General features: G+C 43.6%; 1 protein-coding gene across 1 annotated transcript in view; it reads right to left on the bottom strand.

Moving 5' to 3' along the window:
• The window catches only part of LOC306710614 (thyrotropin receptor-like), a gene marked incomplete at both ends in the record, with an annotated part of 29435 nt that overhangs the window by 7346 nt on the left and 221 nt on the right, over positions 1-21868 (bottom strand). Inside the window, 5 exons of the mRNA XM_079179256.1 lie at positions 4561-4638; positions 4741-4815; positions 4954-5028; positions 19667-19741; positions 21773-21844. Of these exons, the coding sequence (XP_079035382.1) occupies positions 4561-4638; positions 4741-4815; positions 4954-5028; positions 19667-19741; positions 21773-21844 (375 nt within the window). The remainder of the gene's footprint in view (positions 1-4560; positions 4639-4740; positions 4816-4953; positions 5029-19666; positions 19742-21772; positions 21845-21868) is intronic.

Genomic DNA, 21868 nt, shown 5'->3' with positions numbered 1-21868 from the left:
CACATATGACATACAAGCTCCCAATCTCCCTCTTCCTATAGCTAGCTACTCGACTGATAAGTTAACTTGCTAAACACTGGCTATGCACAGCCTAGACAGCATGCTAGCGTCATTAGCATGTTAGCATCGATCGCTAGCTTGATATTATAACCATCACTATGCATATACAATAGGCTATGTAGCCAGACCCAGCATAAGTTATACATCAAGCTAGTTGACATCTGTCACACTCAGATACAATATTTAACTTGACAGATAATCCGTTGAACTTGAAGATCTGAAGACTGAACTCGTGAACTGTTTTTTGATTCGTGGAGAAAGTATTTTGAGTATTTTAAATACAAAATTACTCCACTCTAAAGTATTTTGTTACAAATTACGTTAGATTTTGAATCGGCCCTATCAAATACAATTTACAAAATACTCAAAAGTAATTGAAATACGTATTTAAAATACAAGTAATAGAAATACTGCCCATCTCTGGTCACCCTTGATACAAACAGGATATCCCAGCTTTTTTGTTGCCGCCCCACAGCTGATTGCTTGTCCTTGAACACAGTTTTATGAGGTGTGGCCACACTACTGCGTAGTAATGGAATGGAAGGACAGTCGATTGTGACTGGGTTATTTTTTCCAGTTCTATGTTGTTCCTCCTCCTTTAATGGGCTTCAAGGAGGGGAATCTATCCTCCCAGAAGGAGATGGATTATCTCTCAGCAGAGATCTAAGACCTGTTACAGAAACAGGTTGTGTCTGTCATGACAGACAGAAATGGTTTTACTCTGCAAACTTCTTGATAGAATCCAAGAAGACGGCAGATTTCAGACCCATTTTGGATCTCCGTATCCTAAACCAGTGCATTGCCTGCAAGATGTTCTGTATGTTAATCATCAAGCGTTTACCGGAACTGGTTCAGCTGGGCAATTGGTTCACCACTATCAACTTCAAAGCACTTACTTTCAGGTCGAGGTGGCTTTGAAACACAGGATACTCTTGAGTCTCACCATCCAGGGGTAAGCATTCGTATGTAAAAGACTGGCATTGCACTGGTCACGTGCACCTTCAGTAGATCTGTGGACATTGCGCTTCAGCTGTTGCATGACCGAACAATGAGGATTTCCTTTTATCTTGAAGACCTTGATGGCTAAGTTCAGAGAATGGCTACAGAACACTTCTACAGGCAGTTCTTGGCTTCTACAGACAGTTCTTGGTCCTCCAACACTGCAGGCCCCTGATACTAGGCATGCACATGTTGGTGAGGAGCAACAAAAGCACCACGGTGTCCTACATCAACAGGCAGGGCAGAGGGCTGCATTAATGTGGATGGTTGAGAGGCTGTGGATATGGGCTTTATAGCACATGATGGGGTTTCTAAAGGCTCTCCAGATTCCCTGATCAGGAAAGCCCTGACTGTTCCTCAGTTCTGGGGGGCTCTGTCTCAGGCAATGGGTACAATAGCTGCGCTGCCCAATCTGGGCCATTCTTTCCAGTCTTGGCACCCGAGAGGGAAAGGATGGGGAGGGCTAGACGGTCTATACAGTCGGTGCAGATCATCCAGGCGGTAAGAGCGGTATCTACCATGGGGTTGAAACGCTGGTGCAAGGAAAGGAACTTATTAATTGTTAAGGAGTCAATTTGTGAATGGTTTACAAAGAGAATGAAAAAGTGTGACAATAAGTAGATTCAAAATGTGTGGACATGGCGTTTCAACTGCTGCATGATGGAGACATGAGGGTCTCCTATTAACTTGTAGACCTCGATGGCTAAGTTCACAGAAAAAGCGGTAGTGTTTCTAAGCACCAGAGTCCCTTTAGACTACCTCTCATTTTACTGCAGCAGGATCTAACAGTTGGCCCACGCAGGGCCTCCATAACGTACAGTCGTTGTTGGCTCCCAGTGGGGACCGGCAGAGCAGGAGGTGGAGAGCAGGTGCAGGTCGAAAGCTGCAGCGAAACTAGATATGGGTCTGTCCACGGAGGGCTGGTCTTTGCGGGAGGAGTTTCTGGTTAACCTGCATGATTTTGTCCGATTTTGCCCATAATCCGACCATCTGGCATTGATAACATCCATTAAGAATAAATATATAGAAACAGCCAATCTTCTTGCTAATGGTCTTGTTTATTTATGAAGGTCATATAGAGGCATTAGTATTAAATTGAGACGGTTTCATAACCAGTTAAAAGTTGCTCACAGTAACTTTAAGTTATATGAATTGAAATTGTAAATAATTGAATAAAAAATGTGGATTATATCTACAAATTAGTCTATGGGAGAGAGGTCAATGGAACAAAACCAACATGTCAAAGCACTCTTCACATTATTAAACGTGTTAGCTCATGGTTTCCTTTAGTTATTTATTCACAACTGGATTTGTCTCTGTGTCTTATCGGCTTATCTCTCAGGATTGAAGATGGTCGTAAAAAAAGAGAAAGATGGGATCATAAACCTAGGAGGTTTAGCCCTTACATGAGTCTATATGTCATAAATCGGTTTGGGTTCAAGATTCACAGTCAGATATGGTGTCTCTCTGTGTTTTTATCCAGGGCATGTAGTAAATTGAGGGTTTGTCTCTCAGCACCAGTGTGTGTTAGAAGGAAGGTTACAATATTGTATCCCAAGTTCTTTAAACACAGGCGAAGCCCTCTACTGGACTCTATGGGAAGTACTCTTCTCCAATCATGAGCACTAAAGGCCCCCTTAGTATTGTAGGGTTACAATATTGTAAGCTTCGCAATAGCATTATCAGTTGCTACATATGTGCTGTGCGGAGTCAAAATACAATAATGTATGTATTAAGAAGAAAAACAAAGAAACTGATCTACGGTGAGGAAAGACATGGTTAGTATAGCTTTTCCTCGTTAGAGGGCTCTGAAAGAAGAGACTAAGGCCAGATAAAGATGTCATGTTGCTGCTTTTGGACAGGTTGGTACTTGTAAAATACTGAAGCGGTGCCTGTTCCAAATGCAGGCAGATAGTCTTTGTGTAATAACTCTCACTGCAAGAGGAGGGAGGCAAATTTTCCAATTAATTATTCGATTTGCTTTTTATATCTTATATTATCAAAGAAATAAGGATTTATGAGATGGAATATGAGAGGCAGTCACAGAAAAAAAAGAAAAAGTAGAATATTTTTAAGAAATTTGTATGATTTCATTTTTAAATTGATTTATTGTACATCAAATAGGTAAACTGAAACATGTATTAGCATTAAGATCTTTTTTATTACATTTCTTTTATGCAAATAAAAATATTTTTTAAATAATTTAAAATGTATCAATTACATAATTGGTTAAAATTACACACTTTAAAAGTCTAATTCTATTCCAGTTGTACACCACCCACAACCTGCCCCGGGGCAGGTTGTGCTTATAAGAACTGTAGCTAGGCAGGTAGATTTTTTGCTTTCTCCACATGTAACATATCAGACTAAAAAGAGTGATACTCGGTATCTCAAGAGGGTGGCTTATTTGTATTAACCTAGCACTATTTACAAACACAAGGCAGCCACTGTCTCTACATTATTTTCTGTAGTTATGTTAGAAAAATACTTGTTAAGGACTATAACATCCACCTTGTGGGAGCCAAGATACTAGTATATATATAGAGTTGAGAGTAACGATAACAACCGGCAACTCCAGCCATACTTAGTCTTAGATAATGTTTCAGTTTCCGTTTCATTAGACTGAAACTACTCTTTTAAAAATGACTGGCTGGAGGCCCCTTGATTGAACTACTTTATTTGGAGCAAGAGCTTCTGGCGCGTTTCTGGGCAATGTGGGGTGACTCTTGGCCTGGCTCTTCCTAAGTCTCACCAGGAGTGGTTCCTGAGCTCTGCATAGTTCTCTCCAGCCCCGGTTGTTCTTGCAGACCATGCCGCAAATGTATCTTTCACCCGTTGTCAATACTTTGTTTGCCATGGCCGTGTACCTTAGGTCCCTATTTGTATGTCTCTGTGGGTATGTCTGCAGATTTCTTGAGTTTTTCTTAAGGGAAGATGTACCTGCTGCTACCCCTCCCTACCCGATTGCCATCTTTTGGAGCAGTCAGCGACTGTGGCTCAGTGATGGAGCGGGTCGTCCTTCAATCAGAGGTACAATCGCTGCCACCATTCCATGTCGATGTGTTTGGGCAAGACACTTAGCCCCAAAATTCCCGAGTAGCTGTGGGGGCTGCCTTTGTCTGAACATTTTCATTGTTTATTATTTCATAGATTATTATTTGTCACAAGAAACTTTTGCATCACCTTTTGCACCCTGCATTGACTGTGTCTATGCTGTTTCTCCCCATTCTGACTTGACTAAAGCAAATAGCAAGATTTTACAGTTATGCCTTGACATTGTCATAACTTAACATTTGTTTCAGAGTTTAAAAAAGTAATTGTAAGTAAGCAAATAATAAACAAAGTAAGTGCATTCAGATGACAAGAGATAAAATCATACTTTAGTAAAGCTGTAAGAGAAAATTAGCAAAAATAACTATAGAATTGCAATTTCAATTCCTGTGGGTCAGTGACAATGAGGTCTGACATTCGAGTCATTGTTAAACTATAAATCATACTTACATGGTCAAAGCATTCTCAGATATTCCAGTGAAAGAATTAGCAGGTATAACTTGTAGGAAGACATTCTCCACTATCTCCCTGTCAGAAAGGTATGAACATGAAATATTTTACACTTTAAAAATTCATAAATCTTAGCAAAACAATTGACATTACAGTTAGGTATATTTAAATGGTACATACAAAATAAAATCCTCTTTGCTGGACTGAATATATTGTAGCCCAGGAAAGGAGGTGAGACCTGTATTGGTGATTCCACTGTATTGAGATAAATCTCAGTCAGTAGCCAGTTTATGGTTAATAGGGAACATAGAAATTCTACTATGTTTCCTTGTGAAATATGATAAGCTATATGATACACAAGGATTACACATGGGAAAATGTAATTGTACTTACAGGTACTTTAAATTAGGCAGATTTTTAAATGCCTCTTGGTCGATGTATGACAGTGTTTTGATACCAGTTAGTTGTCTATTGGGCACACAAGATACAGACACACATCAATATTTCTTAATTCTTTCTTTTTCTTGAAGGAAAAAGCTCATAATAGTTTAATATTTAGTTTGGTCAAAACATAACATTTTCTGACCATATCTCCCGTACAATGTCCAACTTCTTGAATGTTGACCTATGTATATACAGTATGTGTGTAGCCAGGGCAGTGACAGTACATTTTGGCATTAAGAATACAATTTGGCTTTGAAAACAAGATCCAAACATTGGCATTGAAACACTTGGAAGAAGTTGTTTTGGCACCATGCTACAACCTCCGGGTCTGAAAAATAAAGCCAATGCTGAAATGTCAAAAACTGCAGTTCCTGCAATATTCACTTGAGGCTGGCCCCAAAATTGAATCAAATTCTTAAGACTTCGATGTTAAAATGCCCAAATTTGCAGCAGAAATCAACATGATCACAGCCCGGTACAAAAAATGACTTTTGCTTATTTCTTTATTCATAACTCATCAACTGTGCGGGGGTTACATTTTTATATAACTCACCTGTTTAACCTTGCTAACCAAGCTGGTGCTAGCACTACCTTCTACTGGGCCCTGCCAGCCTCGCTCTTCCCTGGCTCCGACCCTCTCTTCCAAATATGGTCACTTCTAGTTCCAAAAAATGGCAACACCCAAAATGCCAAACTCTGCGCTTCAAAACCATTCTACAAAACAATGGGTGACGTCACAGTGACCACCTCTACTTTTATAATCAGTCTATGATTGGCACAGAAACAAGTATTGACACTAAAAACGTTACACAGAACAACAAAATAAAATAAAAAAATGTTTTTATAATTATTTATTCTATTTTGATATTTTTTCATTCCGATTTGTTTTTCGATGAATATCTTCTGATACTTTTTTCCATGTTATTCTCGTTTTCTTAGCTACAATAGTTTTCAGTTTTCAGTCACTGTTTTGTCATGGACTGGAGGGTTTTGAGAAAAAAGGTCGAGGAGAGCGGGATTTAATGTGTATACTACGGAGAAAACGTCACTTCGGGACTCAGTCCATTCAAAATCCTCTGGCATCACGAAGCATCGAGCCATTGCTTACTGTGATCAGTGTGGTTTGTATTTTACAGTTCAGATTCATGATATTGTTTTAATCCACTGAAGATATTTGGAGTCAAAGTTTTTATTAAAGTTCAAACATGAGGAATTTGTCATTGTCATTCCTGCACATTACCGTACTTGTTTAAAGTAACCTAGTTTCACTCATGTGGCAACTGGGTCTGAAAACTGAAACCAATGCAGAAGTGCCTTAAACTTGCATTCTTTATAATGGCCAGCAAGTGGCGACTCCTCTGGTTGCAAAACTAAGTCTAATTGAAGAAGTTTATGAGAAAATGAGCCTACATTTCACTTGATTTATTACCTCAGTAAACATTGTAAACATGAGTTTTTGGTCTCAATCTCTAGTTTCAAGTGGAAAACCAACATGGCAACAGCCAAAATGGCGATCTCAAGGCTTTAAAACGAAAGTTACGAATGTAACTACGGTTCTATGAATCCTGGATGACCGCCAGAGGCAGTGTTTAACACTGGATATCTTCTGTCTCGCGCATGCGTAGGTCGAATATTTATATCAACAAAGTCACCTGTGACCTCGGATGACCCCCCGTCGTCTATAAGTTCCGGTGTCATTCCGAGCTCAGTCCTACGGAATCTTCTCGCGAGTTCACGGGATTCCGAGTGACCAAGAACTCTGGCGGTCATCCAGGATTCATAGAACCGTAGTTACATTCGTAACTTTCGTTCTATTTCATCCTTACTGACCGCCAGAGGCAGTGTTTAACACTGGATGACTTATACCAAAAGAGTCACGAGGAATCATAAGTACCAACCTCGTATAGTTCAGGCAGAGGAAGTTGGCCAAAGAACCCTCCCCAGTGGGTGAGGGGTGGCAACGTTCACACTGTAGTGTCTGGTGAATGTGCTCGGTGATGCCCATGAGGCCGCAGCACATATATCCTCCACAGGCACACCTCTCAGGGCTGCCCATGACGTGGAGACACTCCTGGTAGAGTGGCCCCTCACTCCGGATGGTAGAGCACGGTTGCTCGCTTTGTATGCATAGGCAATGGCCTCCACTATCCAGTGGGACAGGCGCTGTTTTGAAAGGGCACAGCCCTTCTTAGGCCCACTATGACTGATAAAGAGCTGCTCCGACCGCCGTATGCAAGCGGTGGCCTCCACATAGGCTCTGAGGGCCCGCACTGGGCACAGTAGCCTTGACCTCTCCTCTCCCGATGGGGGGTCAAACTGTGCGAGCTGGATAGGCCGGTTGATATGAGAGCGTGTCAGCACCTTTGGGAGAAACGCTGTATTAGGCCACAAAGTAACACCCGAGCCATCTGAGTTCCACCTCAGACATGATTCACTCACCGACAGGGCATGCAGCTCGCCTACACGTTTAGCTGAAGTGATGGCAAGGAGAAAAACCGTTTTGGTTGCCAGCCATCTCGGCTCTGCTTGTGCCAGGGGCTCAAAAGGAGGCAGGCATAGGGTGTCTAATACCAAATGTAGGTCCCATGTAGGGGCCTTCGGGGCGTTCGCGGGATGCAATCGCAGAGCCCCTCTCAGGAAGAGGGACACCAGTCTGTGGCTCCCTACTGTGCTATTGTCAACCTTAGCGTGGTGCCATGAAAGAGCAGCCACGTATACCCTCAGGGTAGAGGGAGACCGGCCCTTATCTAGGAGGGACTGCAGAAACTCAAGTATAACAGGCACGGGACACTGTACCGGGTCCTCGTTCCGAACCGCACACCAGTCAGAAAAGAACCTCCACCTGTTTTCATACTGCAGACGGGTAGATGGTGCCCTGGCATTAAGGATAGTTCTTCTGACTGTTTCTGTGCAGCCAGTCAGCGGCTGGTCGGGCCCTCCAATGGCCAGACCCATAGTTGGAGGCGGCTGGGATCGGGATGCCAAATCTGACCTCGGGGAGGCGCCAGGGTGTCCTGCAGCAGAGTCTGTGCAGTAGGGAGAACCAAATCCTGGCTGGCCATAAGGGGGCCACTAGCAAAAGCCTGTGGCCCTGGTGAAGAACTCTGAGAAGCGTTGGCAAGATCAGAGGGAACGGTGGAAAGGCATAAAGAAGCCCTTCTGGCCATGTGTGAGCCAGGGCATCCTGACCCAGAGGGCTGGTCACCTCCGTCAAGGAGAACCAGTGGGGACAGTGGGTCGACATCTCCGAGGCAAAGAGATCCACCTCTGCCCTGCCGAAGAGACCCCAAATGTTCTGTACTACCTCTGGATGAAGCCTCCACTCCCCCGGTGGAGGCTTGTGACGGGACAGGAAATCTGCGACCTGGTTCCGTTCTCCTGGTAGGTACATTGCCCGAAGGCTGGTAAGGCGAGGGGCAGCCCAAGTCAGAAGGGCACGGGATACCCGTAGCAACTCTGCGGATCTGGTGCCCCCTTGATGGTTTATGTGAAAAACCGCAGGGGTGTTGTCCGACCGGACAAGCACATGCTTTCCCCTCAAGTATGGCAGAAAATGTTTGAGCGCTAGGTGCACGGCCATTAGCTCCAAAACATTGACATGCTTTGTGCGGTCTTGAGCAGACCACTGCCCCTGAGCAGTCCTGTTCTGCCACACTGCACCCCATCCTGAGAGGCAGGCATCTGTCGTAACCACCTCCCGGCGGAATGGGACCGAACCCATGGGGACCCCGTTTGCCAGATATGCTCTCTGCCTCCATGGGGATAGAGAGAGTAGGCACTGTTCTGATACTGCTATTGCTCTGTGTCTGTGCCGCTTGGCGTCCAAGCGAAGGCTGTTCAGCCATCTCTGTAGGGGGCGCAGTGACAGCAAACCTAAGGGAACGACAGCTGAGGCAGCTGTCAGTTTGCCCAATAGGCGGAGAAAAAGAATGTAGGGCAACAGCCTGCCCCTTTGGAAGGAAGCGAGGCTGTGGAGGATGTTGTCCACACGCTGGGGTGACGGACAGGCACTCATAGTGACTGTATCTAGAGCCAGACCAATGAAGGTTATGCTCTGAGAAGGGCTCAGGGAGCTCTTCTCCTTGTTCACCCTGAGGCCCCACCGGGCCACGTGGGAAAGAAGGCGAGCAGTGTCCTGTGCCGCCTGAAGCCGGGATGGCGCACAGATCAGCCAATCGTCCAAGTACGGCAGTATTTTCATGCCCTGTGATTGCAGGGGGGAAAGGGCAGCAGCAACACACCTCGTGAACACCCGTGGGGAGAGGGAGAGCCCGAATGGGAGTACCCTGAACTGGAAGTGACCGCCCTGAAAGGCGAAGCGAAGAAACCGCCTGTGGTGGGGCACAATGGGAACATGGAAATAGGCATCCTTCAGGTCGACAGACGTGAACCACTCCCCCCTGGTAACAGCCCGAAGGACGTCTGCTGTGCTCAGCATGTGAAACGGTAACACCTTCAGGAACTTGTTGAGTTCCCTCAGGTCTAGGATTGGGCGCAGTCCGCCGCCTTTCTTTTTTACCAGAAAGTAAGTTGAGTAGAACCCCCCGGGTTGTGACAGGGGGTCCACCCTCTCGATTGCACCCTTGAACAGGAGCGCAGCTAACTCCTGGTTCAGGGCTAGGGATTTTGCCGGATCGGTGATGCTGGTTATTTTGACCCGGCTGGAGGCTGGGGGCCGGCGTCGGAATTGAAGCTTGTACCCCTGGGTTAAGGTGGACACCACCCAGGGGTCCGAAGCATGGGTCGCCCAGTAGCTGATGTGCTGCTGGGAGAAACAACCGACAGCCGGCCAGGAGACATCATCTCCTGGGCCCCCTGCCTCTTGAGGCTCTGGGGGGGCGACTGGTAGTCCCCATGTCCGGAGGTTGTCTGGGGGGGACGGGAGCACGGCTGTAAGGGTAGCGGGCCGGCCTCTCAGCGGGACGCTGAGGCCTGTGGCGGCTACTGGGGTGAGTTGGGGGCTGAAAACGGCCTCGGAAGGGTAAAGTGGGGGCCCTAGATCTGCGGGGAGCGGGCACGTCCCTGCGAAGGCCAGAGAGCTGCTGCCTGGTCTGGCTAGCTTCAACAGTCCGCTGAAGCGCCTGTACAGCCGCTGACCCGAACAGCTCACCAGGTTCTACTGGGATAGTACGGAGGGTCCTCCGACATGCCTCAGACAAGGGCGACTGCGCCAGCCAAACCTGGCGGCGAGTCTGGACCAGGGTGGACATCAGCCGTCCAAGTTCTCTTGACATGAGTGCAAACGCCTGCAGTGAGGCGTCACTGAGGCTGGTGGTGGAAGCGTCGGGAGTAGCCTGCTGCAGAGAGGCTGAGAGGGCAAGCATGAGGTGGGAGAGGGAGTTGCCAATACGACCCATGCGCGCTGCTGTATCATAAGCCCTGGATAGCATATCATCTGTGACCCGACATTGGGGTCGAGGGCACCTGGCATCGGGCCTCAGGGTCTCCTCAGGGGAAACTATGAGGGACGCAATAGTCGGCTCAACGGCTGGCATACGGGCGAGGCCAAACTTCGCCGCGTCCTGCATGGTCGCCAGGGTTCGTCCGTCCGATGTAAGACGGGACAAAGTCCCGGTGTCTCTCCAACATGCATGCAGCTCCCTCAGATATTCTTCGGAGGGAGGAACAGCAAAGGTGGTGGGGGCGGGAACGCGCCTGAAGAAGGCACTCGTAGGAGGGGGCTCCGGCTGCTGCGTATCTAACTGCAGGCGTGCCAGCACCATACGCATGACAAACCCCATGGAGCTATCGACTGCCCCTTCCGAAGAGCTCTGAGTCGAGGGACAGGAGCCAGGCCCAGAAGCCTGGGAGGGCCGGCCTTCACTGCACTCAGTAAAGAGATTGGCTGACGCTGCCAGTGAGAGAACATCCTCCTCTGAGCCAAGCTCAGCCGCAGGTGGATCTACTGCTTCAATCCCCCCTGCACTAGGTTGGAGGTTCAGGAGAAGAGACTTCATTTGAGCTAGCTCTGCGGTCAGCAGATCCACTCTAGAGGACATACCGCTGGACTTAGCCCTCTTGGGGGGAGCCCCTGCGGCTTCTGCGGCCCTACGTTTAGTAGGTCAGGCTGGATTCACCTGCCCTGACAGGGGGAGGTCGACCACACCCATCAGGTGTTCAGCCTCGGCGAGCCTAGCAGCCCTCACTGCTCGAGGCATGATGCCACAGTTCATGCATGGGTTCTCCGAGAGACCTTCCCTCAGATGCTCAAGGCCAAGGCAAGCGGGGCAGAGGTCATGGCCATCTTCAGGCTGAAGAGGAGCCATACAGGCCCTACAGCCAGGAAAGTCAAACATGGCCGATTCTCTAGGTCAGTCTGAGCGGGACGCTCTGCTGAATGTTTAAGAAGAGGCAGGGGACAGTCAGTGAAGGGGGAGCGAGGGCCCTCCTCACCAGGATAATTGCTGCCGATATTGGTGTCACACCAGTAGCGTGAGCGAGAGCACTCTGCCACTGTGGAAAAACAGGCCAAAAAACAGTCCTTATAGTGAGAGGGGTGAGAGGGGAGCGAGGACACTCTCTTCACCAGGACAATTGCTGTAGATATTGGTGTCACACCAGTAGCGTGAGCGAGAGCACTCTGCCACTGTGGAAAAACAGGCCAAAAAACAGTCCTTATAGTGAGAGGGGTGAGAGGGGAGCGAGGACACTCTCTTCACCAGGATAATTGCTGCAGATATTGTAGTCCCAGCAGTTAGCGTGAGCGAGAGCACTCTGCTACTGTGGAAAACAGGCCAAAACAGTCCTCACAGTGAGAGGGGTGAGAGGGGAGCGAGGACACTCTCTTCACCAGAATAATTGCTGCAGATATTGTAGTCCCACCAGTTAGCGTGAGCGAGAGCACTCTGCTACTGTGGAAAACAGGCCAAAAACAGTCCTTACAGTGAGAAGGGTGAGAGGGGAGCGAGGACACTCTCTTCACCAGAATAATTGCTGCAGATATTGTAGTCCCACCAGTTAGCGTGAGCGAGAGCACTCTGCTACTGTGGAAAACAGGCCAAAAACAGTCCTTACAGTGAGAAGGGTGAGAGGGGAGCGAGGACACTCTCTTCACCAGAATAATTGCTGCAGATATTGTAGTCCCACCAGTTAGCGTGAGCGAGAGCACTCTGCTACTGTGGAAAACAGGCCAAAAACAGTCCTTACAGTGAGAAGGGTGAGAGGGGAGCGAGGACACTCTCTTCACCAGAATAATTGCTGCAGATATTGTAGTCCCACCAGTTAGCGTGAGCGAGAGCACTCTGCTACTGTGGAAAAACAGGCCAAAAACAGTCCTTACAGTGAGAAGGGTGAGAGGGGAGCGAGGACACTCTCTTCACCAGAATAATTGCTGCAGATATTGTAGTCCCACCAGTTAGCGTGAGCGAGAGCACTCTGCTACTGTGGGAACCGGCCCAAAAAACAAACAAACAATCTTTACAGTGAGAGAGGAGCGCACTCTCCACCAGATAATTGCTGCCGAAATGTTTAGCGCTCACGTTAGCACTCGTTTAGCTAGCGCGGAGGCGCTTTGCAAACCGGAAAAACAAACAACAGTATAGACAAACAATGATAGTCGATCTCACCGATCTGCTGTCTTCGCGATTTTGGTACGGCGAAGTACGCCGTTCCCTCCTAAGAGGGACCGCTTGTCGCAGCCTTTGGAGGGCGAAGACCGCAACTCCGACCGGTGGTCACAAGGCTTGATCGTAGACAAGGTAATTTTATTTATTTTTCGCTTTAAGCTTCTACTACCATGGTAGTTAACCTACGCAGCGAGAAGATGAAAAAGGACTGAGCTCGGAATGACACCGGAACTTATAGACGACGGGGGGTCATCCGAGGTCACAGGTGACTTTGTTGATATAAATATTCGACCTACGCATGCGCGAGACAGAAGATATCCAGTGTTAAACACTGCCTCTGGCGGTCAGTAAGGATGAAATAGAACAGAAGTCCACAAGACCATGGGTGACATCACGGTGACTAAGTCTGCTTTTTATACAGTCTATGGTTTCACTGCCCATATTAGGACTTTTTTGATGACAAGTTACATATTCAACATGACTAATTTGATATTTAATTTGTAATATAATATATTTTTTTGAGCATGCAAGATTATCACTGAAATATGAGGTTTTCCTCTTTTGGCCGCTCCAAGCACTGGTACTGTAACATATAGGAATAGACGTGCATCATAATTCAAATGGTGCTGGCTTGACCACAATAAGCCTCTGGCATTACCGCACATCTACAGAGATAGATCTCACAACTTCACCTGCAACTCCCAAGCCTCCCAAAGTCTGTTTCCCTTTGCATTAGTTTTTTTTACTCAGAACATAACATTAGCTAGCTGACACATATTAGCTATCGTTAAGGCTTGTTCCAACAGACCTCTGCCGGACCAACATAACGTCAGTTAAATGCTTACTTTAGCCTATGGTTCTATATGAAAAAACAACAGCAGAGAGAAACACACTTACTTTAGAAGACATTGCCATTGTTACCACCACCAGACCAACGTGAAATATTAAACGTCAGCAAAGGTTACACAGGCTAGGAAGAACTGTGTAGCCAATATGTCCAATTTATCTGTGGGTGGATAGAGAGAGGACCAAAGTTAGTGTCCTGCTCAGACCAGAGCTTGTTTCTTACTGTACACAATGGCTTAGACTTCCCAGTCATGTTAAGGTCTCTGAGTAAAGTTTCACAATTTAAATAACAATTGGTGTACCCAAACTGACGATAAATAATACAAAACATTGTGCCTGAAGAAGGTGCACATGAATTAAAATGATTAAGTTTAATTTTGAACTCGTGGCCTATTTTGAGACCTCTGCTCGAAAATGTCATACCCACACTCTAAGGGGCTTATCTCACTAACTACGAGGTCTATTTGAATCATTTCAATGGAATTATAACACTAACACTTGTGATAGTTTTTTTTATATATGTACATATCAGTGTATATGTTACTAATTAATGCTGAATGACTATAACACACAGCTCAAATAAAAAAATTTCAGGTTCGCCTGAAAGAAAAATCCATTTTATTGATTTGAAATTATGCTGTCCTAGGCTTAAACTCTCTCAAATCATACCATATCATGTCAGCAGTCATTTTAAAAAAACAATTGGCTTTGATAGAGTGAAGTATGCCTGAGAAAATGCCGGTGTACAGGTCAGCTGAGTCAATTCTGATTTTGGACGCAGCCGATATAGCTCTTGTATTGGACTTTTAAATACTATATAACTATTTTTTTCACTTCTTTTATCACTAATAGTGTTCAATCTATCTAATACAACAGCTTGGCATCATTTTCAGAGCCTGTGCTATATAAAAACCTGTAAAATATGTCTAATTTTCCTCAGAATATGAGTTTTACGTGATGTATTTGAACCTTACTAAAGCCTGTGATTGGCCGATTTGCGCATGTGACATAAGCTTTGAACCGGAAGAGTCTGAGGAGTGTATGATGCGATCTTCGAGTTGTTTGACAGAATTTTAAGCCAATAAAATAATCGAAAACTGTGATCCGCCCCCATGGGTCAAACCCATTGGCCAAAACTGAAATTATAATTCATTCGTCATAGTATGTCGGAGAGACTCACTTGTTTTGGGCTAGTGAAGAGAGAAACCAGCTGAGAATGCAGGAAATAGATTCGATGGATTACGGGCCGATTTTCTTCCATAAAAACATCTAAAAGGTACGAAGCGTTTCAATATTTATGCTGTTAGGCTGTGTGTTGATCCGAGGTAGAATAATTGTTACTTTTTAACGGTGAAAAGTATAAATATTCTGAAGCTACAGTTCGACATAGTTTCTTCTGGTGGTCCACGTGAATATTCTCTTTGTCTGAAAAGTGCCGTAGATCGCGGCTGGGATCGATAACTGTGAACATTGCTCGGCTTCTCCTGGTGAGAAATAGGTGAAATTGTGGTAGTACTTGTAGTACCTTGAAGTACTTTGTGTATTTATATTTTTTTGAGTGATTAAAATAGGTTACATGGTTCATTTTATCAGAATCTCTTCATCATGTACGTTTTTTAAATATTTTAAAATATCATTTCATTCGTTCTCAAAAGTGATTTGTACTACATGTGTACACTCTTTGGGCTTAACATATAATCCACATCCACAAAAATTGCCTTAGCTCAAAATACTATGTAGCAAAATAATTCAACTCAAAACACAATCACTTTAATATAGTGGCTCACATATTTACACATACAGTCCTCTCTCATAGCGGCGTATGAGGCGGCCACAACATATTTTGACCATATATTTTGACCATATTAAACTTGCTTGAATATGGCATCTTTCTTTTCATGGAAACAACTATAGAGCATGTCAACGCTCATTGGAACAATTAGCTTGCTACACATAACACATCCCCTAATCCTGTTAAAACATTACAAACAATTACTGCATTCAAATTAAATCCTAATCCAAGCTAAAGATAGAAAAAACAAGTTTTGCAGTACCTGTGGATCGATAAAGAGAGTGTATACCTTGACGTAAAGACTGTATACACAGTATTAAAATAGTTAAATTACGAACAAAAAACTGGGTGGTGTCTGTTTAAATGAAATTTTACATGTAGCATTGCAAACCTACTACTCCATGCTCGGTGTGTGGTGATGTCAGAGGTTTCGGAGGGGACATGGGTCCATGCTCTCTTTTCCCCCTCCCCTCCACACCGAAAATGAGACAGAATGTTGAAACTGAAAATCAAATTGAGTCACTGAAAAAAGATTGACTCGAAGAAAAAATTAAACATTTTTGTTGAAAAATTCAATTACATTTATTTTGTAGAGCCCAAAATCACAAATCACAAATTTGTCTCAGAGGGCTTTACAATATGTACACATACGACATTCTCTGTCCCGGAACCCTCACATAGGAACAGTAAAAACTAGCCAATGAAACTCCTTTAACTGGGAGAAAAAAAGGAAGGAACCTTAGAGAGAGCAACAGAGGAAGGATCCCTCTATCACAGGGGTGGGCAATTAATTTTTACCGGGGGCCGCATGAGCAACCCTAGCACTGCTGGAGGGCCACATCGACAATATTTCAATTAAATTTTGCTCAATATTATTTTTGATATACCGTAAGATAAATAATAATAATTTCATTTAACCTAACTTGACTTTATACAAAAGCAGATTGCTTTTGATGGTTTTATTTAAACTCTTAATCCTTAAATATTTATATTAGGCTATGTGAAATTGAAATAAGAAAACAAAAACAATCATTGAATCACTGCAATTTATTTTTATTTTTTTATTAATTTATTAATATTAATATTATATTAATATTAATTTATTTTTAATATTATTTTATCTCTGGGGGTGTGAAGTTTGGTAAAAAGTCCTTGTTGGGTTTGCAGTTTTACCATCAACGCATCAGCCTCCCTTGCGTGCTCTTCATCAGACAGATTCCGGTATTTATCCTCGTGCTTCGTCGTGTAGTGGCGATTCAAATTATAATCTTTAAACACAGCAACCTGTGTACCACAAATTAAGCACACGGCTTTACCTTTAATTTCTGTAAAGAAATACTTGGCAGTGTCTTGTTGAAAACACGGCATTCGTCATCAACTTTTCTTTTTTTAGCGTGAGCGGACATCTCGGGGGTAACCGGGCATCACTTGTCGCTGTGCACCTTCACTCACAGGTTACGCACGGACATACGTCCATAAATAACACTTTTCAAAATAAAAGCAGCACTGTTGTATTGCACGCACGACATATATGTTTTTTAAAATTTATTTTGTAATTTGTGATTGCCGCTGTTCACCTTCACTCACAATCACGCACGCGCATACGTCCACACGGAAGTAATACAAATAACGCTTTTCAAAACAAAAGCAGCACCGTTGTATTGCACACTTGACATAGATATTTTTTTAATTTATTTTGTAATTTATGATTGGCCTCACGCGGGCCGGACAGGGACGCACAAAGGGCCGGATGTGGCCCGCGGGCCGTAAGATGCCCAGGTCTGCTCTATCAGGATGGGCAGAAGTGCAATAGATGCAGTGGTGGGCCGTCAGGGCCAGCAAGGCCTTCTCTGCTGGCCTAGACAGAATCACAAAGTTATAGCTATTTTATATTTAATTATTTTTCATAATTACATTACATGTATTCTAAATACTTTTTCCCCATTAGCTTATTATCTCATTGCATAGCTACTGTCTTCCTCAGTTGCGCTGCTTCCAGTGCAGCTTGTTTTAAGTAGAGCTTTTATCCTATCAGATTTCGCCCCCATAGTGTCTCTAAGTAAAAGAAGGCCTTCAGAATTCCGAGTGAATCCCTTTGCAGTTTAAGTAAATGGGGACGATATTGTTGATTGTCATAGTCTTCAACCAATGAGATCTTTAGTTTGACATGTTGGGCGTATTCTTTGACATGCCAGAGCCTTCTAGCTGGCCTACAAGTACGTCAGCATTAACGTGCTGCTTGATTGGTCAGTGGGCTAATGTGACTGTTGTGAAACTAGCTAGCCGAACTTTGTAGTAGTAAGAGTTAAAGTTTAAAGATATGTAAGAAGTTTTTACGTGACATTAAATTTTTCGCGTTTTGGCATGTTTGGCGGTGACAATCCCAATATCTGCTGCCTCTGTCGAGCGGACATTTTCATCCCTCAAACGCATTAAAACGTATTCAAGAAATACAACTGGGGAGGCTCGACTGTCATCAATGGCGTCCATGAATCGAGAACTTGCTGGAAATGAACCGCACAGATGTACTGTACAACTGTTACATTGAACTCTTTGTAGTCAAAGAAAGGAGGAACGGCAGCTTTGGTAAGTGAACTGCTTTTGATTTTTTTTACATCTGCAGTAGTGTTACTGCTGTGTTAATTTTGCTATTGTGTAGTTTTTATGATATGGTTAATATTGTTCCCTCTGATGTGAATAATATTTGAATGGTGCCCATTCAAGTGTGTTTTTTAGCGCCGCAGTTTTACTGGAATGTGCAGAGGCTTGTTTAATCGTGTTATTTGGGTTTTATGTTATTCTACCTGCTTTGTTTTCATATAAATATATGTGACTGGTTCTTGTGAGTTTGTTCTGGTCATTGTGTTAATTACATTGATTTTGACTATATGCATTGCCCGTTAATGACGAAGCATACCGTGATGCTGGCGTCATAATGAAGTTATTAGGAGGTGGTTCAACTGTTGTAGGACAGCACTGAAGGCACAGGTATAAAATAAATAGATGTGATGTGTACAGTTCTCCAGATCGCCAGATCGTTCAGTCTGCTACAGTTGATTCAGCCAGTGTAGTTACTCCAGTGATATTTCCTGATATTGTTGCTCTTGAGTAATTGTTTGTTTCCCTGTGTTCCAAAAAACGGTTCTCTGCCTGCCGGCTCTCATTAGCCAGGCCATCTTCATTTCAGCCACCCTGCCAGCCACACCATCTACCACTCAGCCATCTTCCCTTCAGCTTCGCTCTCCGCCATTCCCCACATCAATCATCATTCCTCCTTTCTTCCCCTTTTTAGCAATAAATTCGTCAATCATTTAACTGGTGCGTCTGCCCTTGGGTCCACTAACTCTGCTGTAACGGGGTTTGAATACTTTCTGAAGCCACAGGCTTCTCATTGTGGCCGGTATAGCAATGGTACGCAGCATGATATGACACTTCTATCAAGATTACACTATGGGGCAAATCCACAAAAGGATTGTGCGGCTTTTGTGACTAAATCTACTCAAATAGTATGAAAATAAACCATATATTTCGCAAAGCCAATGTACCCTTAACTGTACTGCCAAGCATGTATCGTCTCGGTGCTCCTGTGCTATTTGTGTGTATATAAATGAGGAAATATGCATACATTTGGAGCAATAATTTGGCCGCTTCCTATGAAAATAAGCCAGTTAAAAATGATCAGCGCTAATAGCCATACACAGTTACAGTTAAATTATTGGCGTCTTCAGAGAGTTGGTGGTCTAAATCACATTTATAAAGGGTGTCACGTTCAGACTTGCCAGTGATCATGGCATATGAGAGCTAGGGTTGGTAATGTTGAGAAACTAGCAAGTGTACGGTAGAATTAAAAAATTACCTGACTTAAAAACTATGCCCATTGTTACCAACTCTTTTCAAATAATAGTAGCTCGCAAAGATAACCCACAAAGTCCCTGATCTAGCAAAAAAAAAGCAAAGTCAGCAACACCGACAGCCCATCTCTTCAGGCTTACCTCCAAACCACTCTCTAAAAATTATCATTATGAAAGAAATCATAAGAAATCGTAAGGAACTTAAACAACAAACATGGCTATTGTTAGTAATCACAGCTGCCAAGCTAGCAGCTTATGGAAGACTCCAGTGTCACACAATGAGTGCATGCCTGGGAAGCATGCATGCAGGTAGGCAGGTAATTAGAAAAACAGGCAGAAAGCCTGTTCACTCATTTAATTCGGCTTGAATAATGTCTAATGCTGTAATATCATTAGCGCAATATAGTTTGGGAATTGGACCTTGAGAAGAGGGCAGATAGCGGTTGAAAGTGATGCACAATAATTGTGCAGTCAGTGACAGCAATCCATTCTTTGTGAATTCACCCATATGCCTACCAACTAAATCAGGCCTACCAAGTATTCATTGTGGAATACTTGGTAGGCTTCATTTTAATCAAAGACAAGTTGCACTGCTCAAAGTTACATACATGTGAGTGACCCTGGACAGGTTGTGGAAAGAATGCCTCTCAAGATATCTTATAGTATCATCATCAGAGATGTATCTGGAAAAACACAGACAAAATACAATCAGGAGACTAATACTTTGGATTTGCAGTGGTTTGTTATTAGGCCTCATGCTAGAACAACTTGGACATACAAATTTGTTCTGTGGCGGATTTAAGAGAGTTTGTTGCTTTCACAATTGACCCTTAAGCCCTACCCCCTGCTGCTACTCCATCAAGATGTCGAGCTACCACAGAGCCCACACTATCACTAACTGCACCTCCTGAAGAAAAAGTATCACATTTTTGGAAAAAAAAAGGGATTCAGCAGAGAAACAGGTTTAAAGAGATACAAATATAAGCTAAAACCTACAGATCACAGTGTAAAAGTTACCCACCACATCACCTGACGATGGAGATAGAAGATAATGAAATCAAACACTGTTCTTGTAAAGCTGGATAGATCTTTAGTCACTGTTCCAATCATTAAAAAGCAAAAGCAGCACATGTAAACATTCATTATCAGTAGCTTGCATAGCATATTAGTGCTAACGCTAGTTAATTATGTGCTAATGTCCTCTGCTAATGTTAGCTCCACAGGTTTTTATATAGAAACGTAATGTTTTAGAAACAAATCTACTTCCCACCTCCTACGGGTAACGGATGTCATTACTACACAAGCCCCAGTCATGGTAAATGACAAGTGTGAAATCCGCAAGACCAGTCGGAATATGAAGAAAATCTGAAACAATTACATGAGAATCTATGGAGCACAGTAAGATAGTTGTCGGACCCTGGTGGAAGATGGCCGACGCTATGCTATGATTAGCCAGTTTGTGTTCACTTAGTGAAAGGTACATTTTTCTCATTCTCATACGTATGAACAAAGTTTACTAATGATCCAGGCCTAACCTTACAAGTCCAAAACAGTCTGTCTTTCTCTAAAGTTTGATTTAAGGATAATAAGGTCTTAATCTGAATGAATGTAATCTGAAGAACAGGGGGCATTCATCAAGTTGAAAAGAGCAATTAACAACAAGTTTGGACATTTGTGCAGCAGAATCTGATTGCAGCACACCTTTGTACGAGCAAACCTCTTCAAAAAAGTAAGAGAGGTTTAGGATAAGAATACAAAAACTATCTTGCAGGAGGCCAATTGTGTTTTCCCGTAAACACTGAATACAGAAAACCACTCTCACCCATTGTTACAGTGAAGTAATCAGTAGCTTAATAGTATAACATTATTTGTGAGGAATTACAGAAAGCCACATGTTTCTATCCAACTATAACAGCCAGCAAGCATCAACAAAACTGACTAGATGGATGTATAATTTAACTGGAAACAGTTCCTAACTAAAAAGTGGAAGTGGCACGTTGACGATGAATGCTTTTTACTGATCTGGGAGTTTGTTTAAACCTGTATCATCATCTAACTGCTTGTGTTTGTTGGACCTATCTTTAGCTATGTCTTTGTGCCCCAGCATCTCAGCAATTCATTTGGAGTAATCACAAATGTTAGAACTGGTCGCAAATGTGTCAACATCTACTTAATGGATTTGCACAAAATGTGGTAAAAACATTCATGCTCTCCAGACAATGTTTCTTATTGACTTTGGTGATTCTCTGACTTTTCCTATAGTGCCACAGTGACATTTGTGGTTTTTAAAGAAATGTCTTATGTCAACTATTGGATGGATTGCCATGAAAATTGGAACTAACATCGATGTCCCACAGAATAATAAATACCTAAAAGACTGAAGTTGTGTTGTAGCAGACGTTCTGAAGGAGTACATAAAGCACAAACAGAGTGTGGCACCAAAGTTGCACCAAGCACAAAAGGAGTTTTTTTAGTAATTCATTTCAGACCCCATCCACTTAAAATAACTTGGTGTGAGTGAGTTTACCGTGGATGGACAAAATGAAGATGCAGCTAGTACTGTAATTTTAACTAATGATATGACAGCAAGCAAAGCGTGAAAGTGTTTTAATTTTTAATTTAGTTTATAGTTCTTTTTGGTAAGTGATAATCTTTGTTCTTTCCCATTTCACTGGTTTGAAAGAAAAGTGTAAGGTAAAAAAAGAGGATCTTACATGTGAGCAATGTTGGCCAAGTTGGTAAATGCATTCTGAGGAAGAAAAGAAAGTTTGGTCCCCACAAGCCACCTGAAACCAAATTTACCGTATTGT

The sequence above is a fragment of the Pholis gunnellus genome, assembly GCF_910591455.1.
Source record: "Pholis gunnellus genome assembly, chromosome: 18".
Lineage (NCBI taxonomy): Eukaryota > Metazoa > Chordata > Actinopteri > Perciformes > Pholidae > Pholis > Pholis gunnellus.
This window is presented reverse-complemented; position numbering and strand designations above follow the sequence as displayed.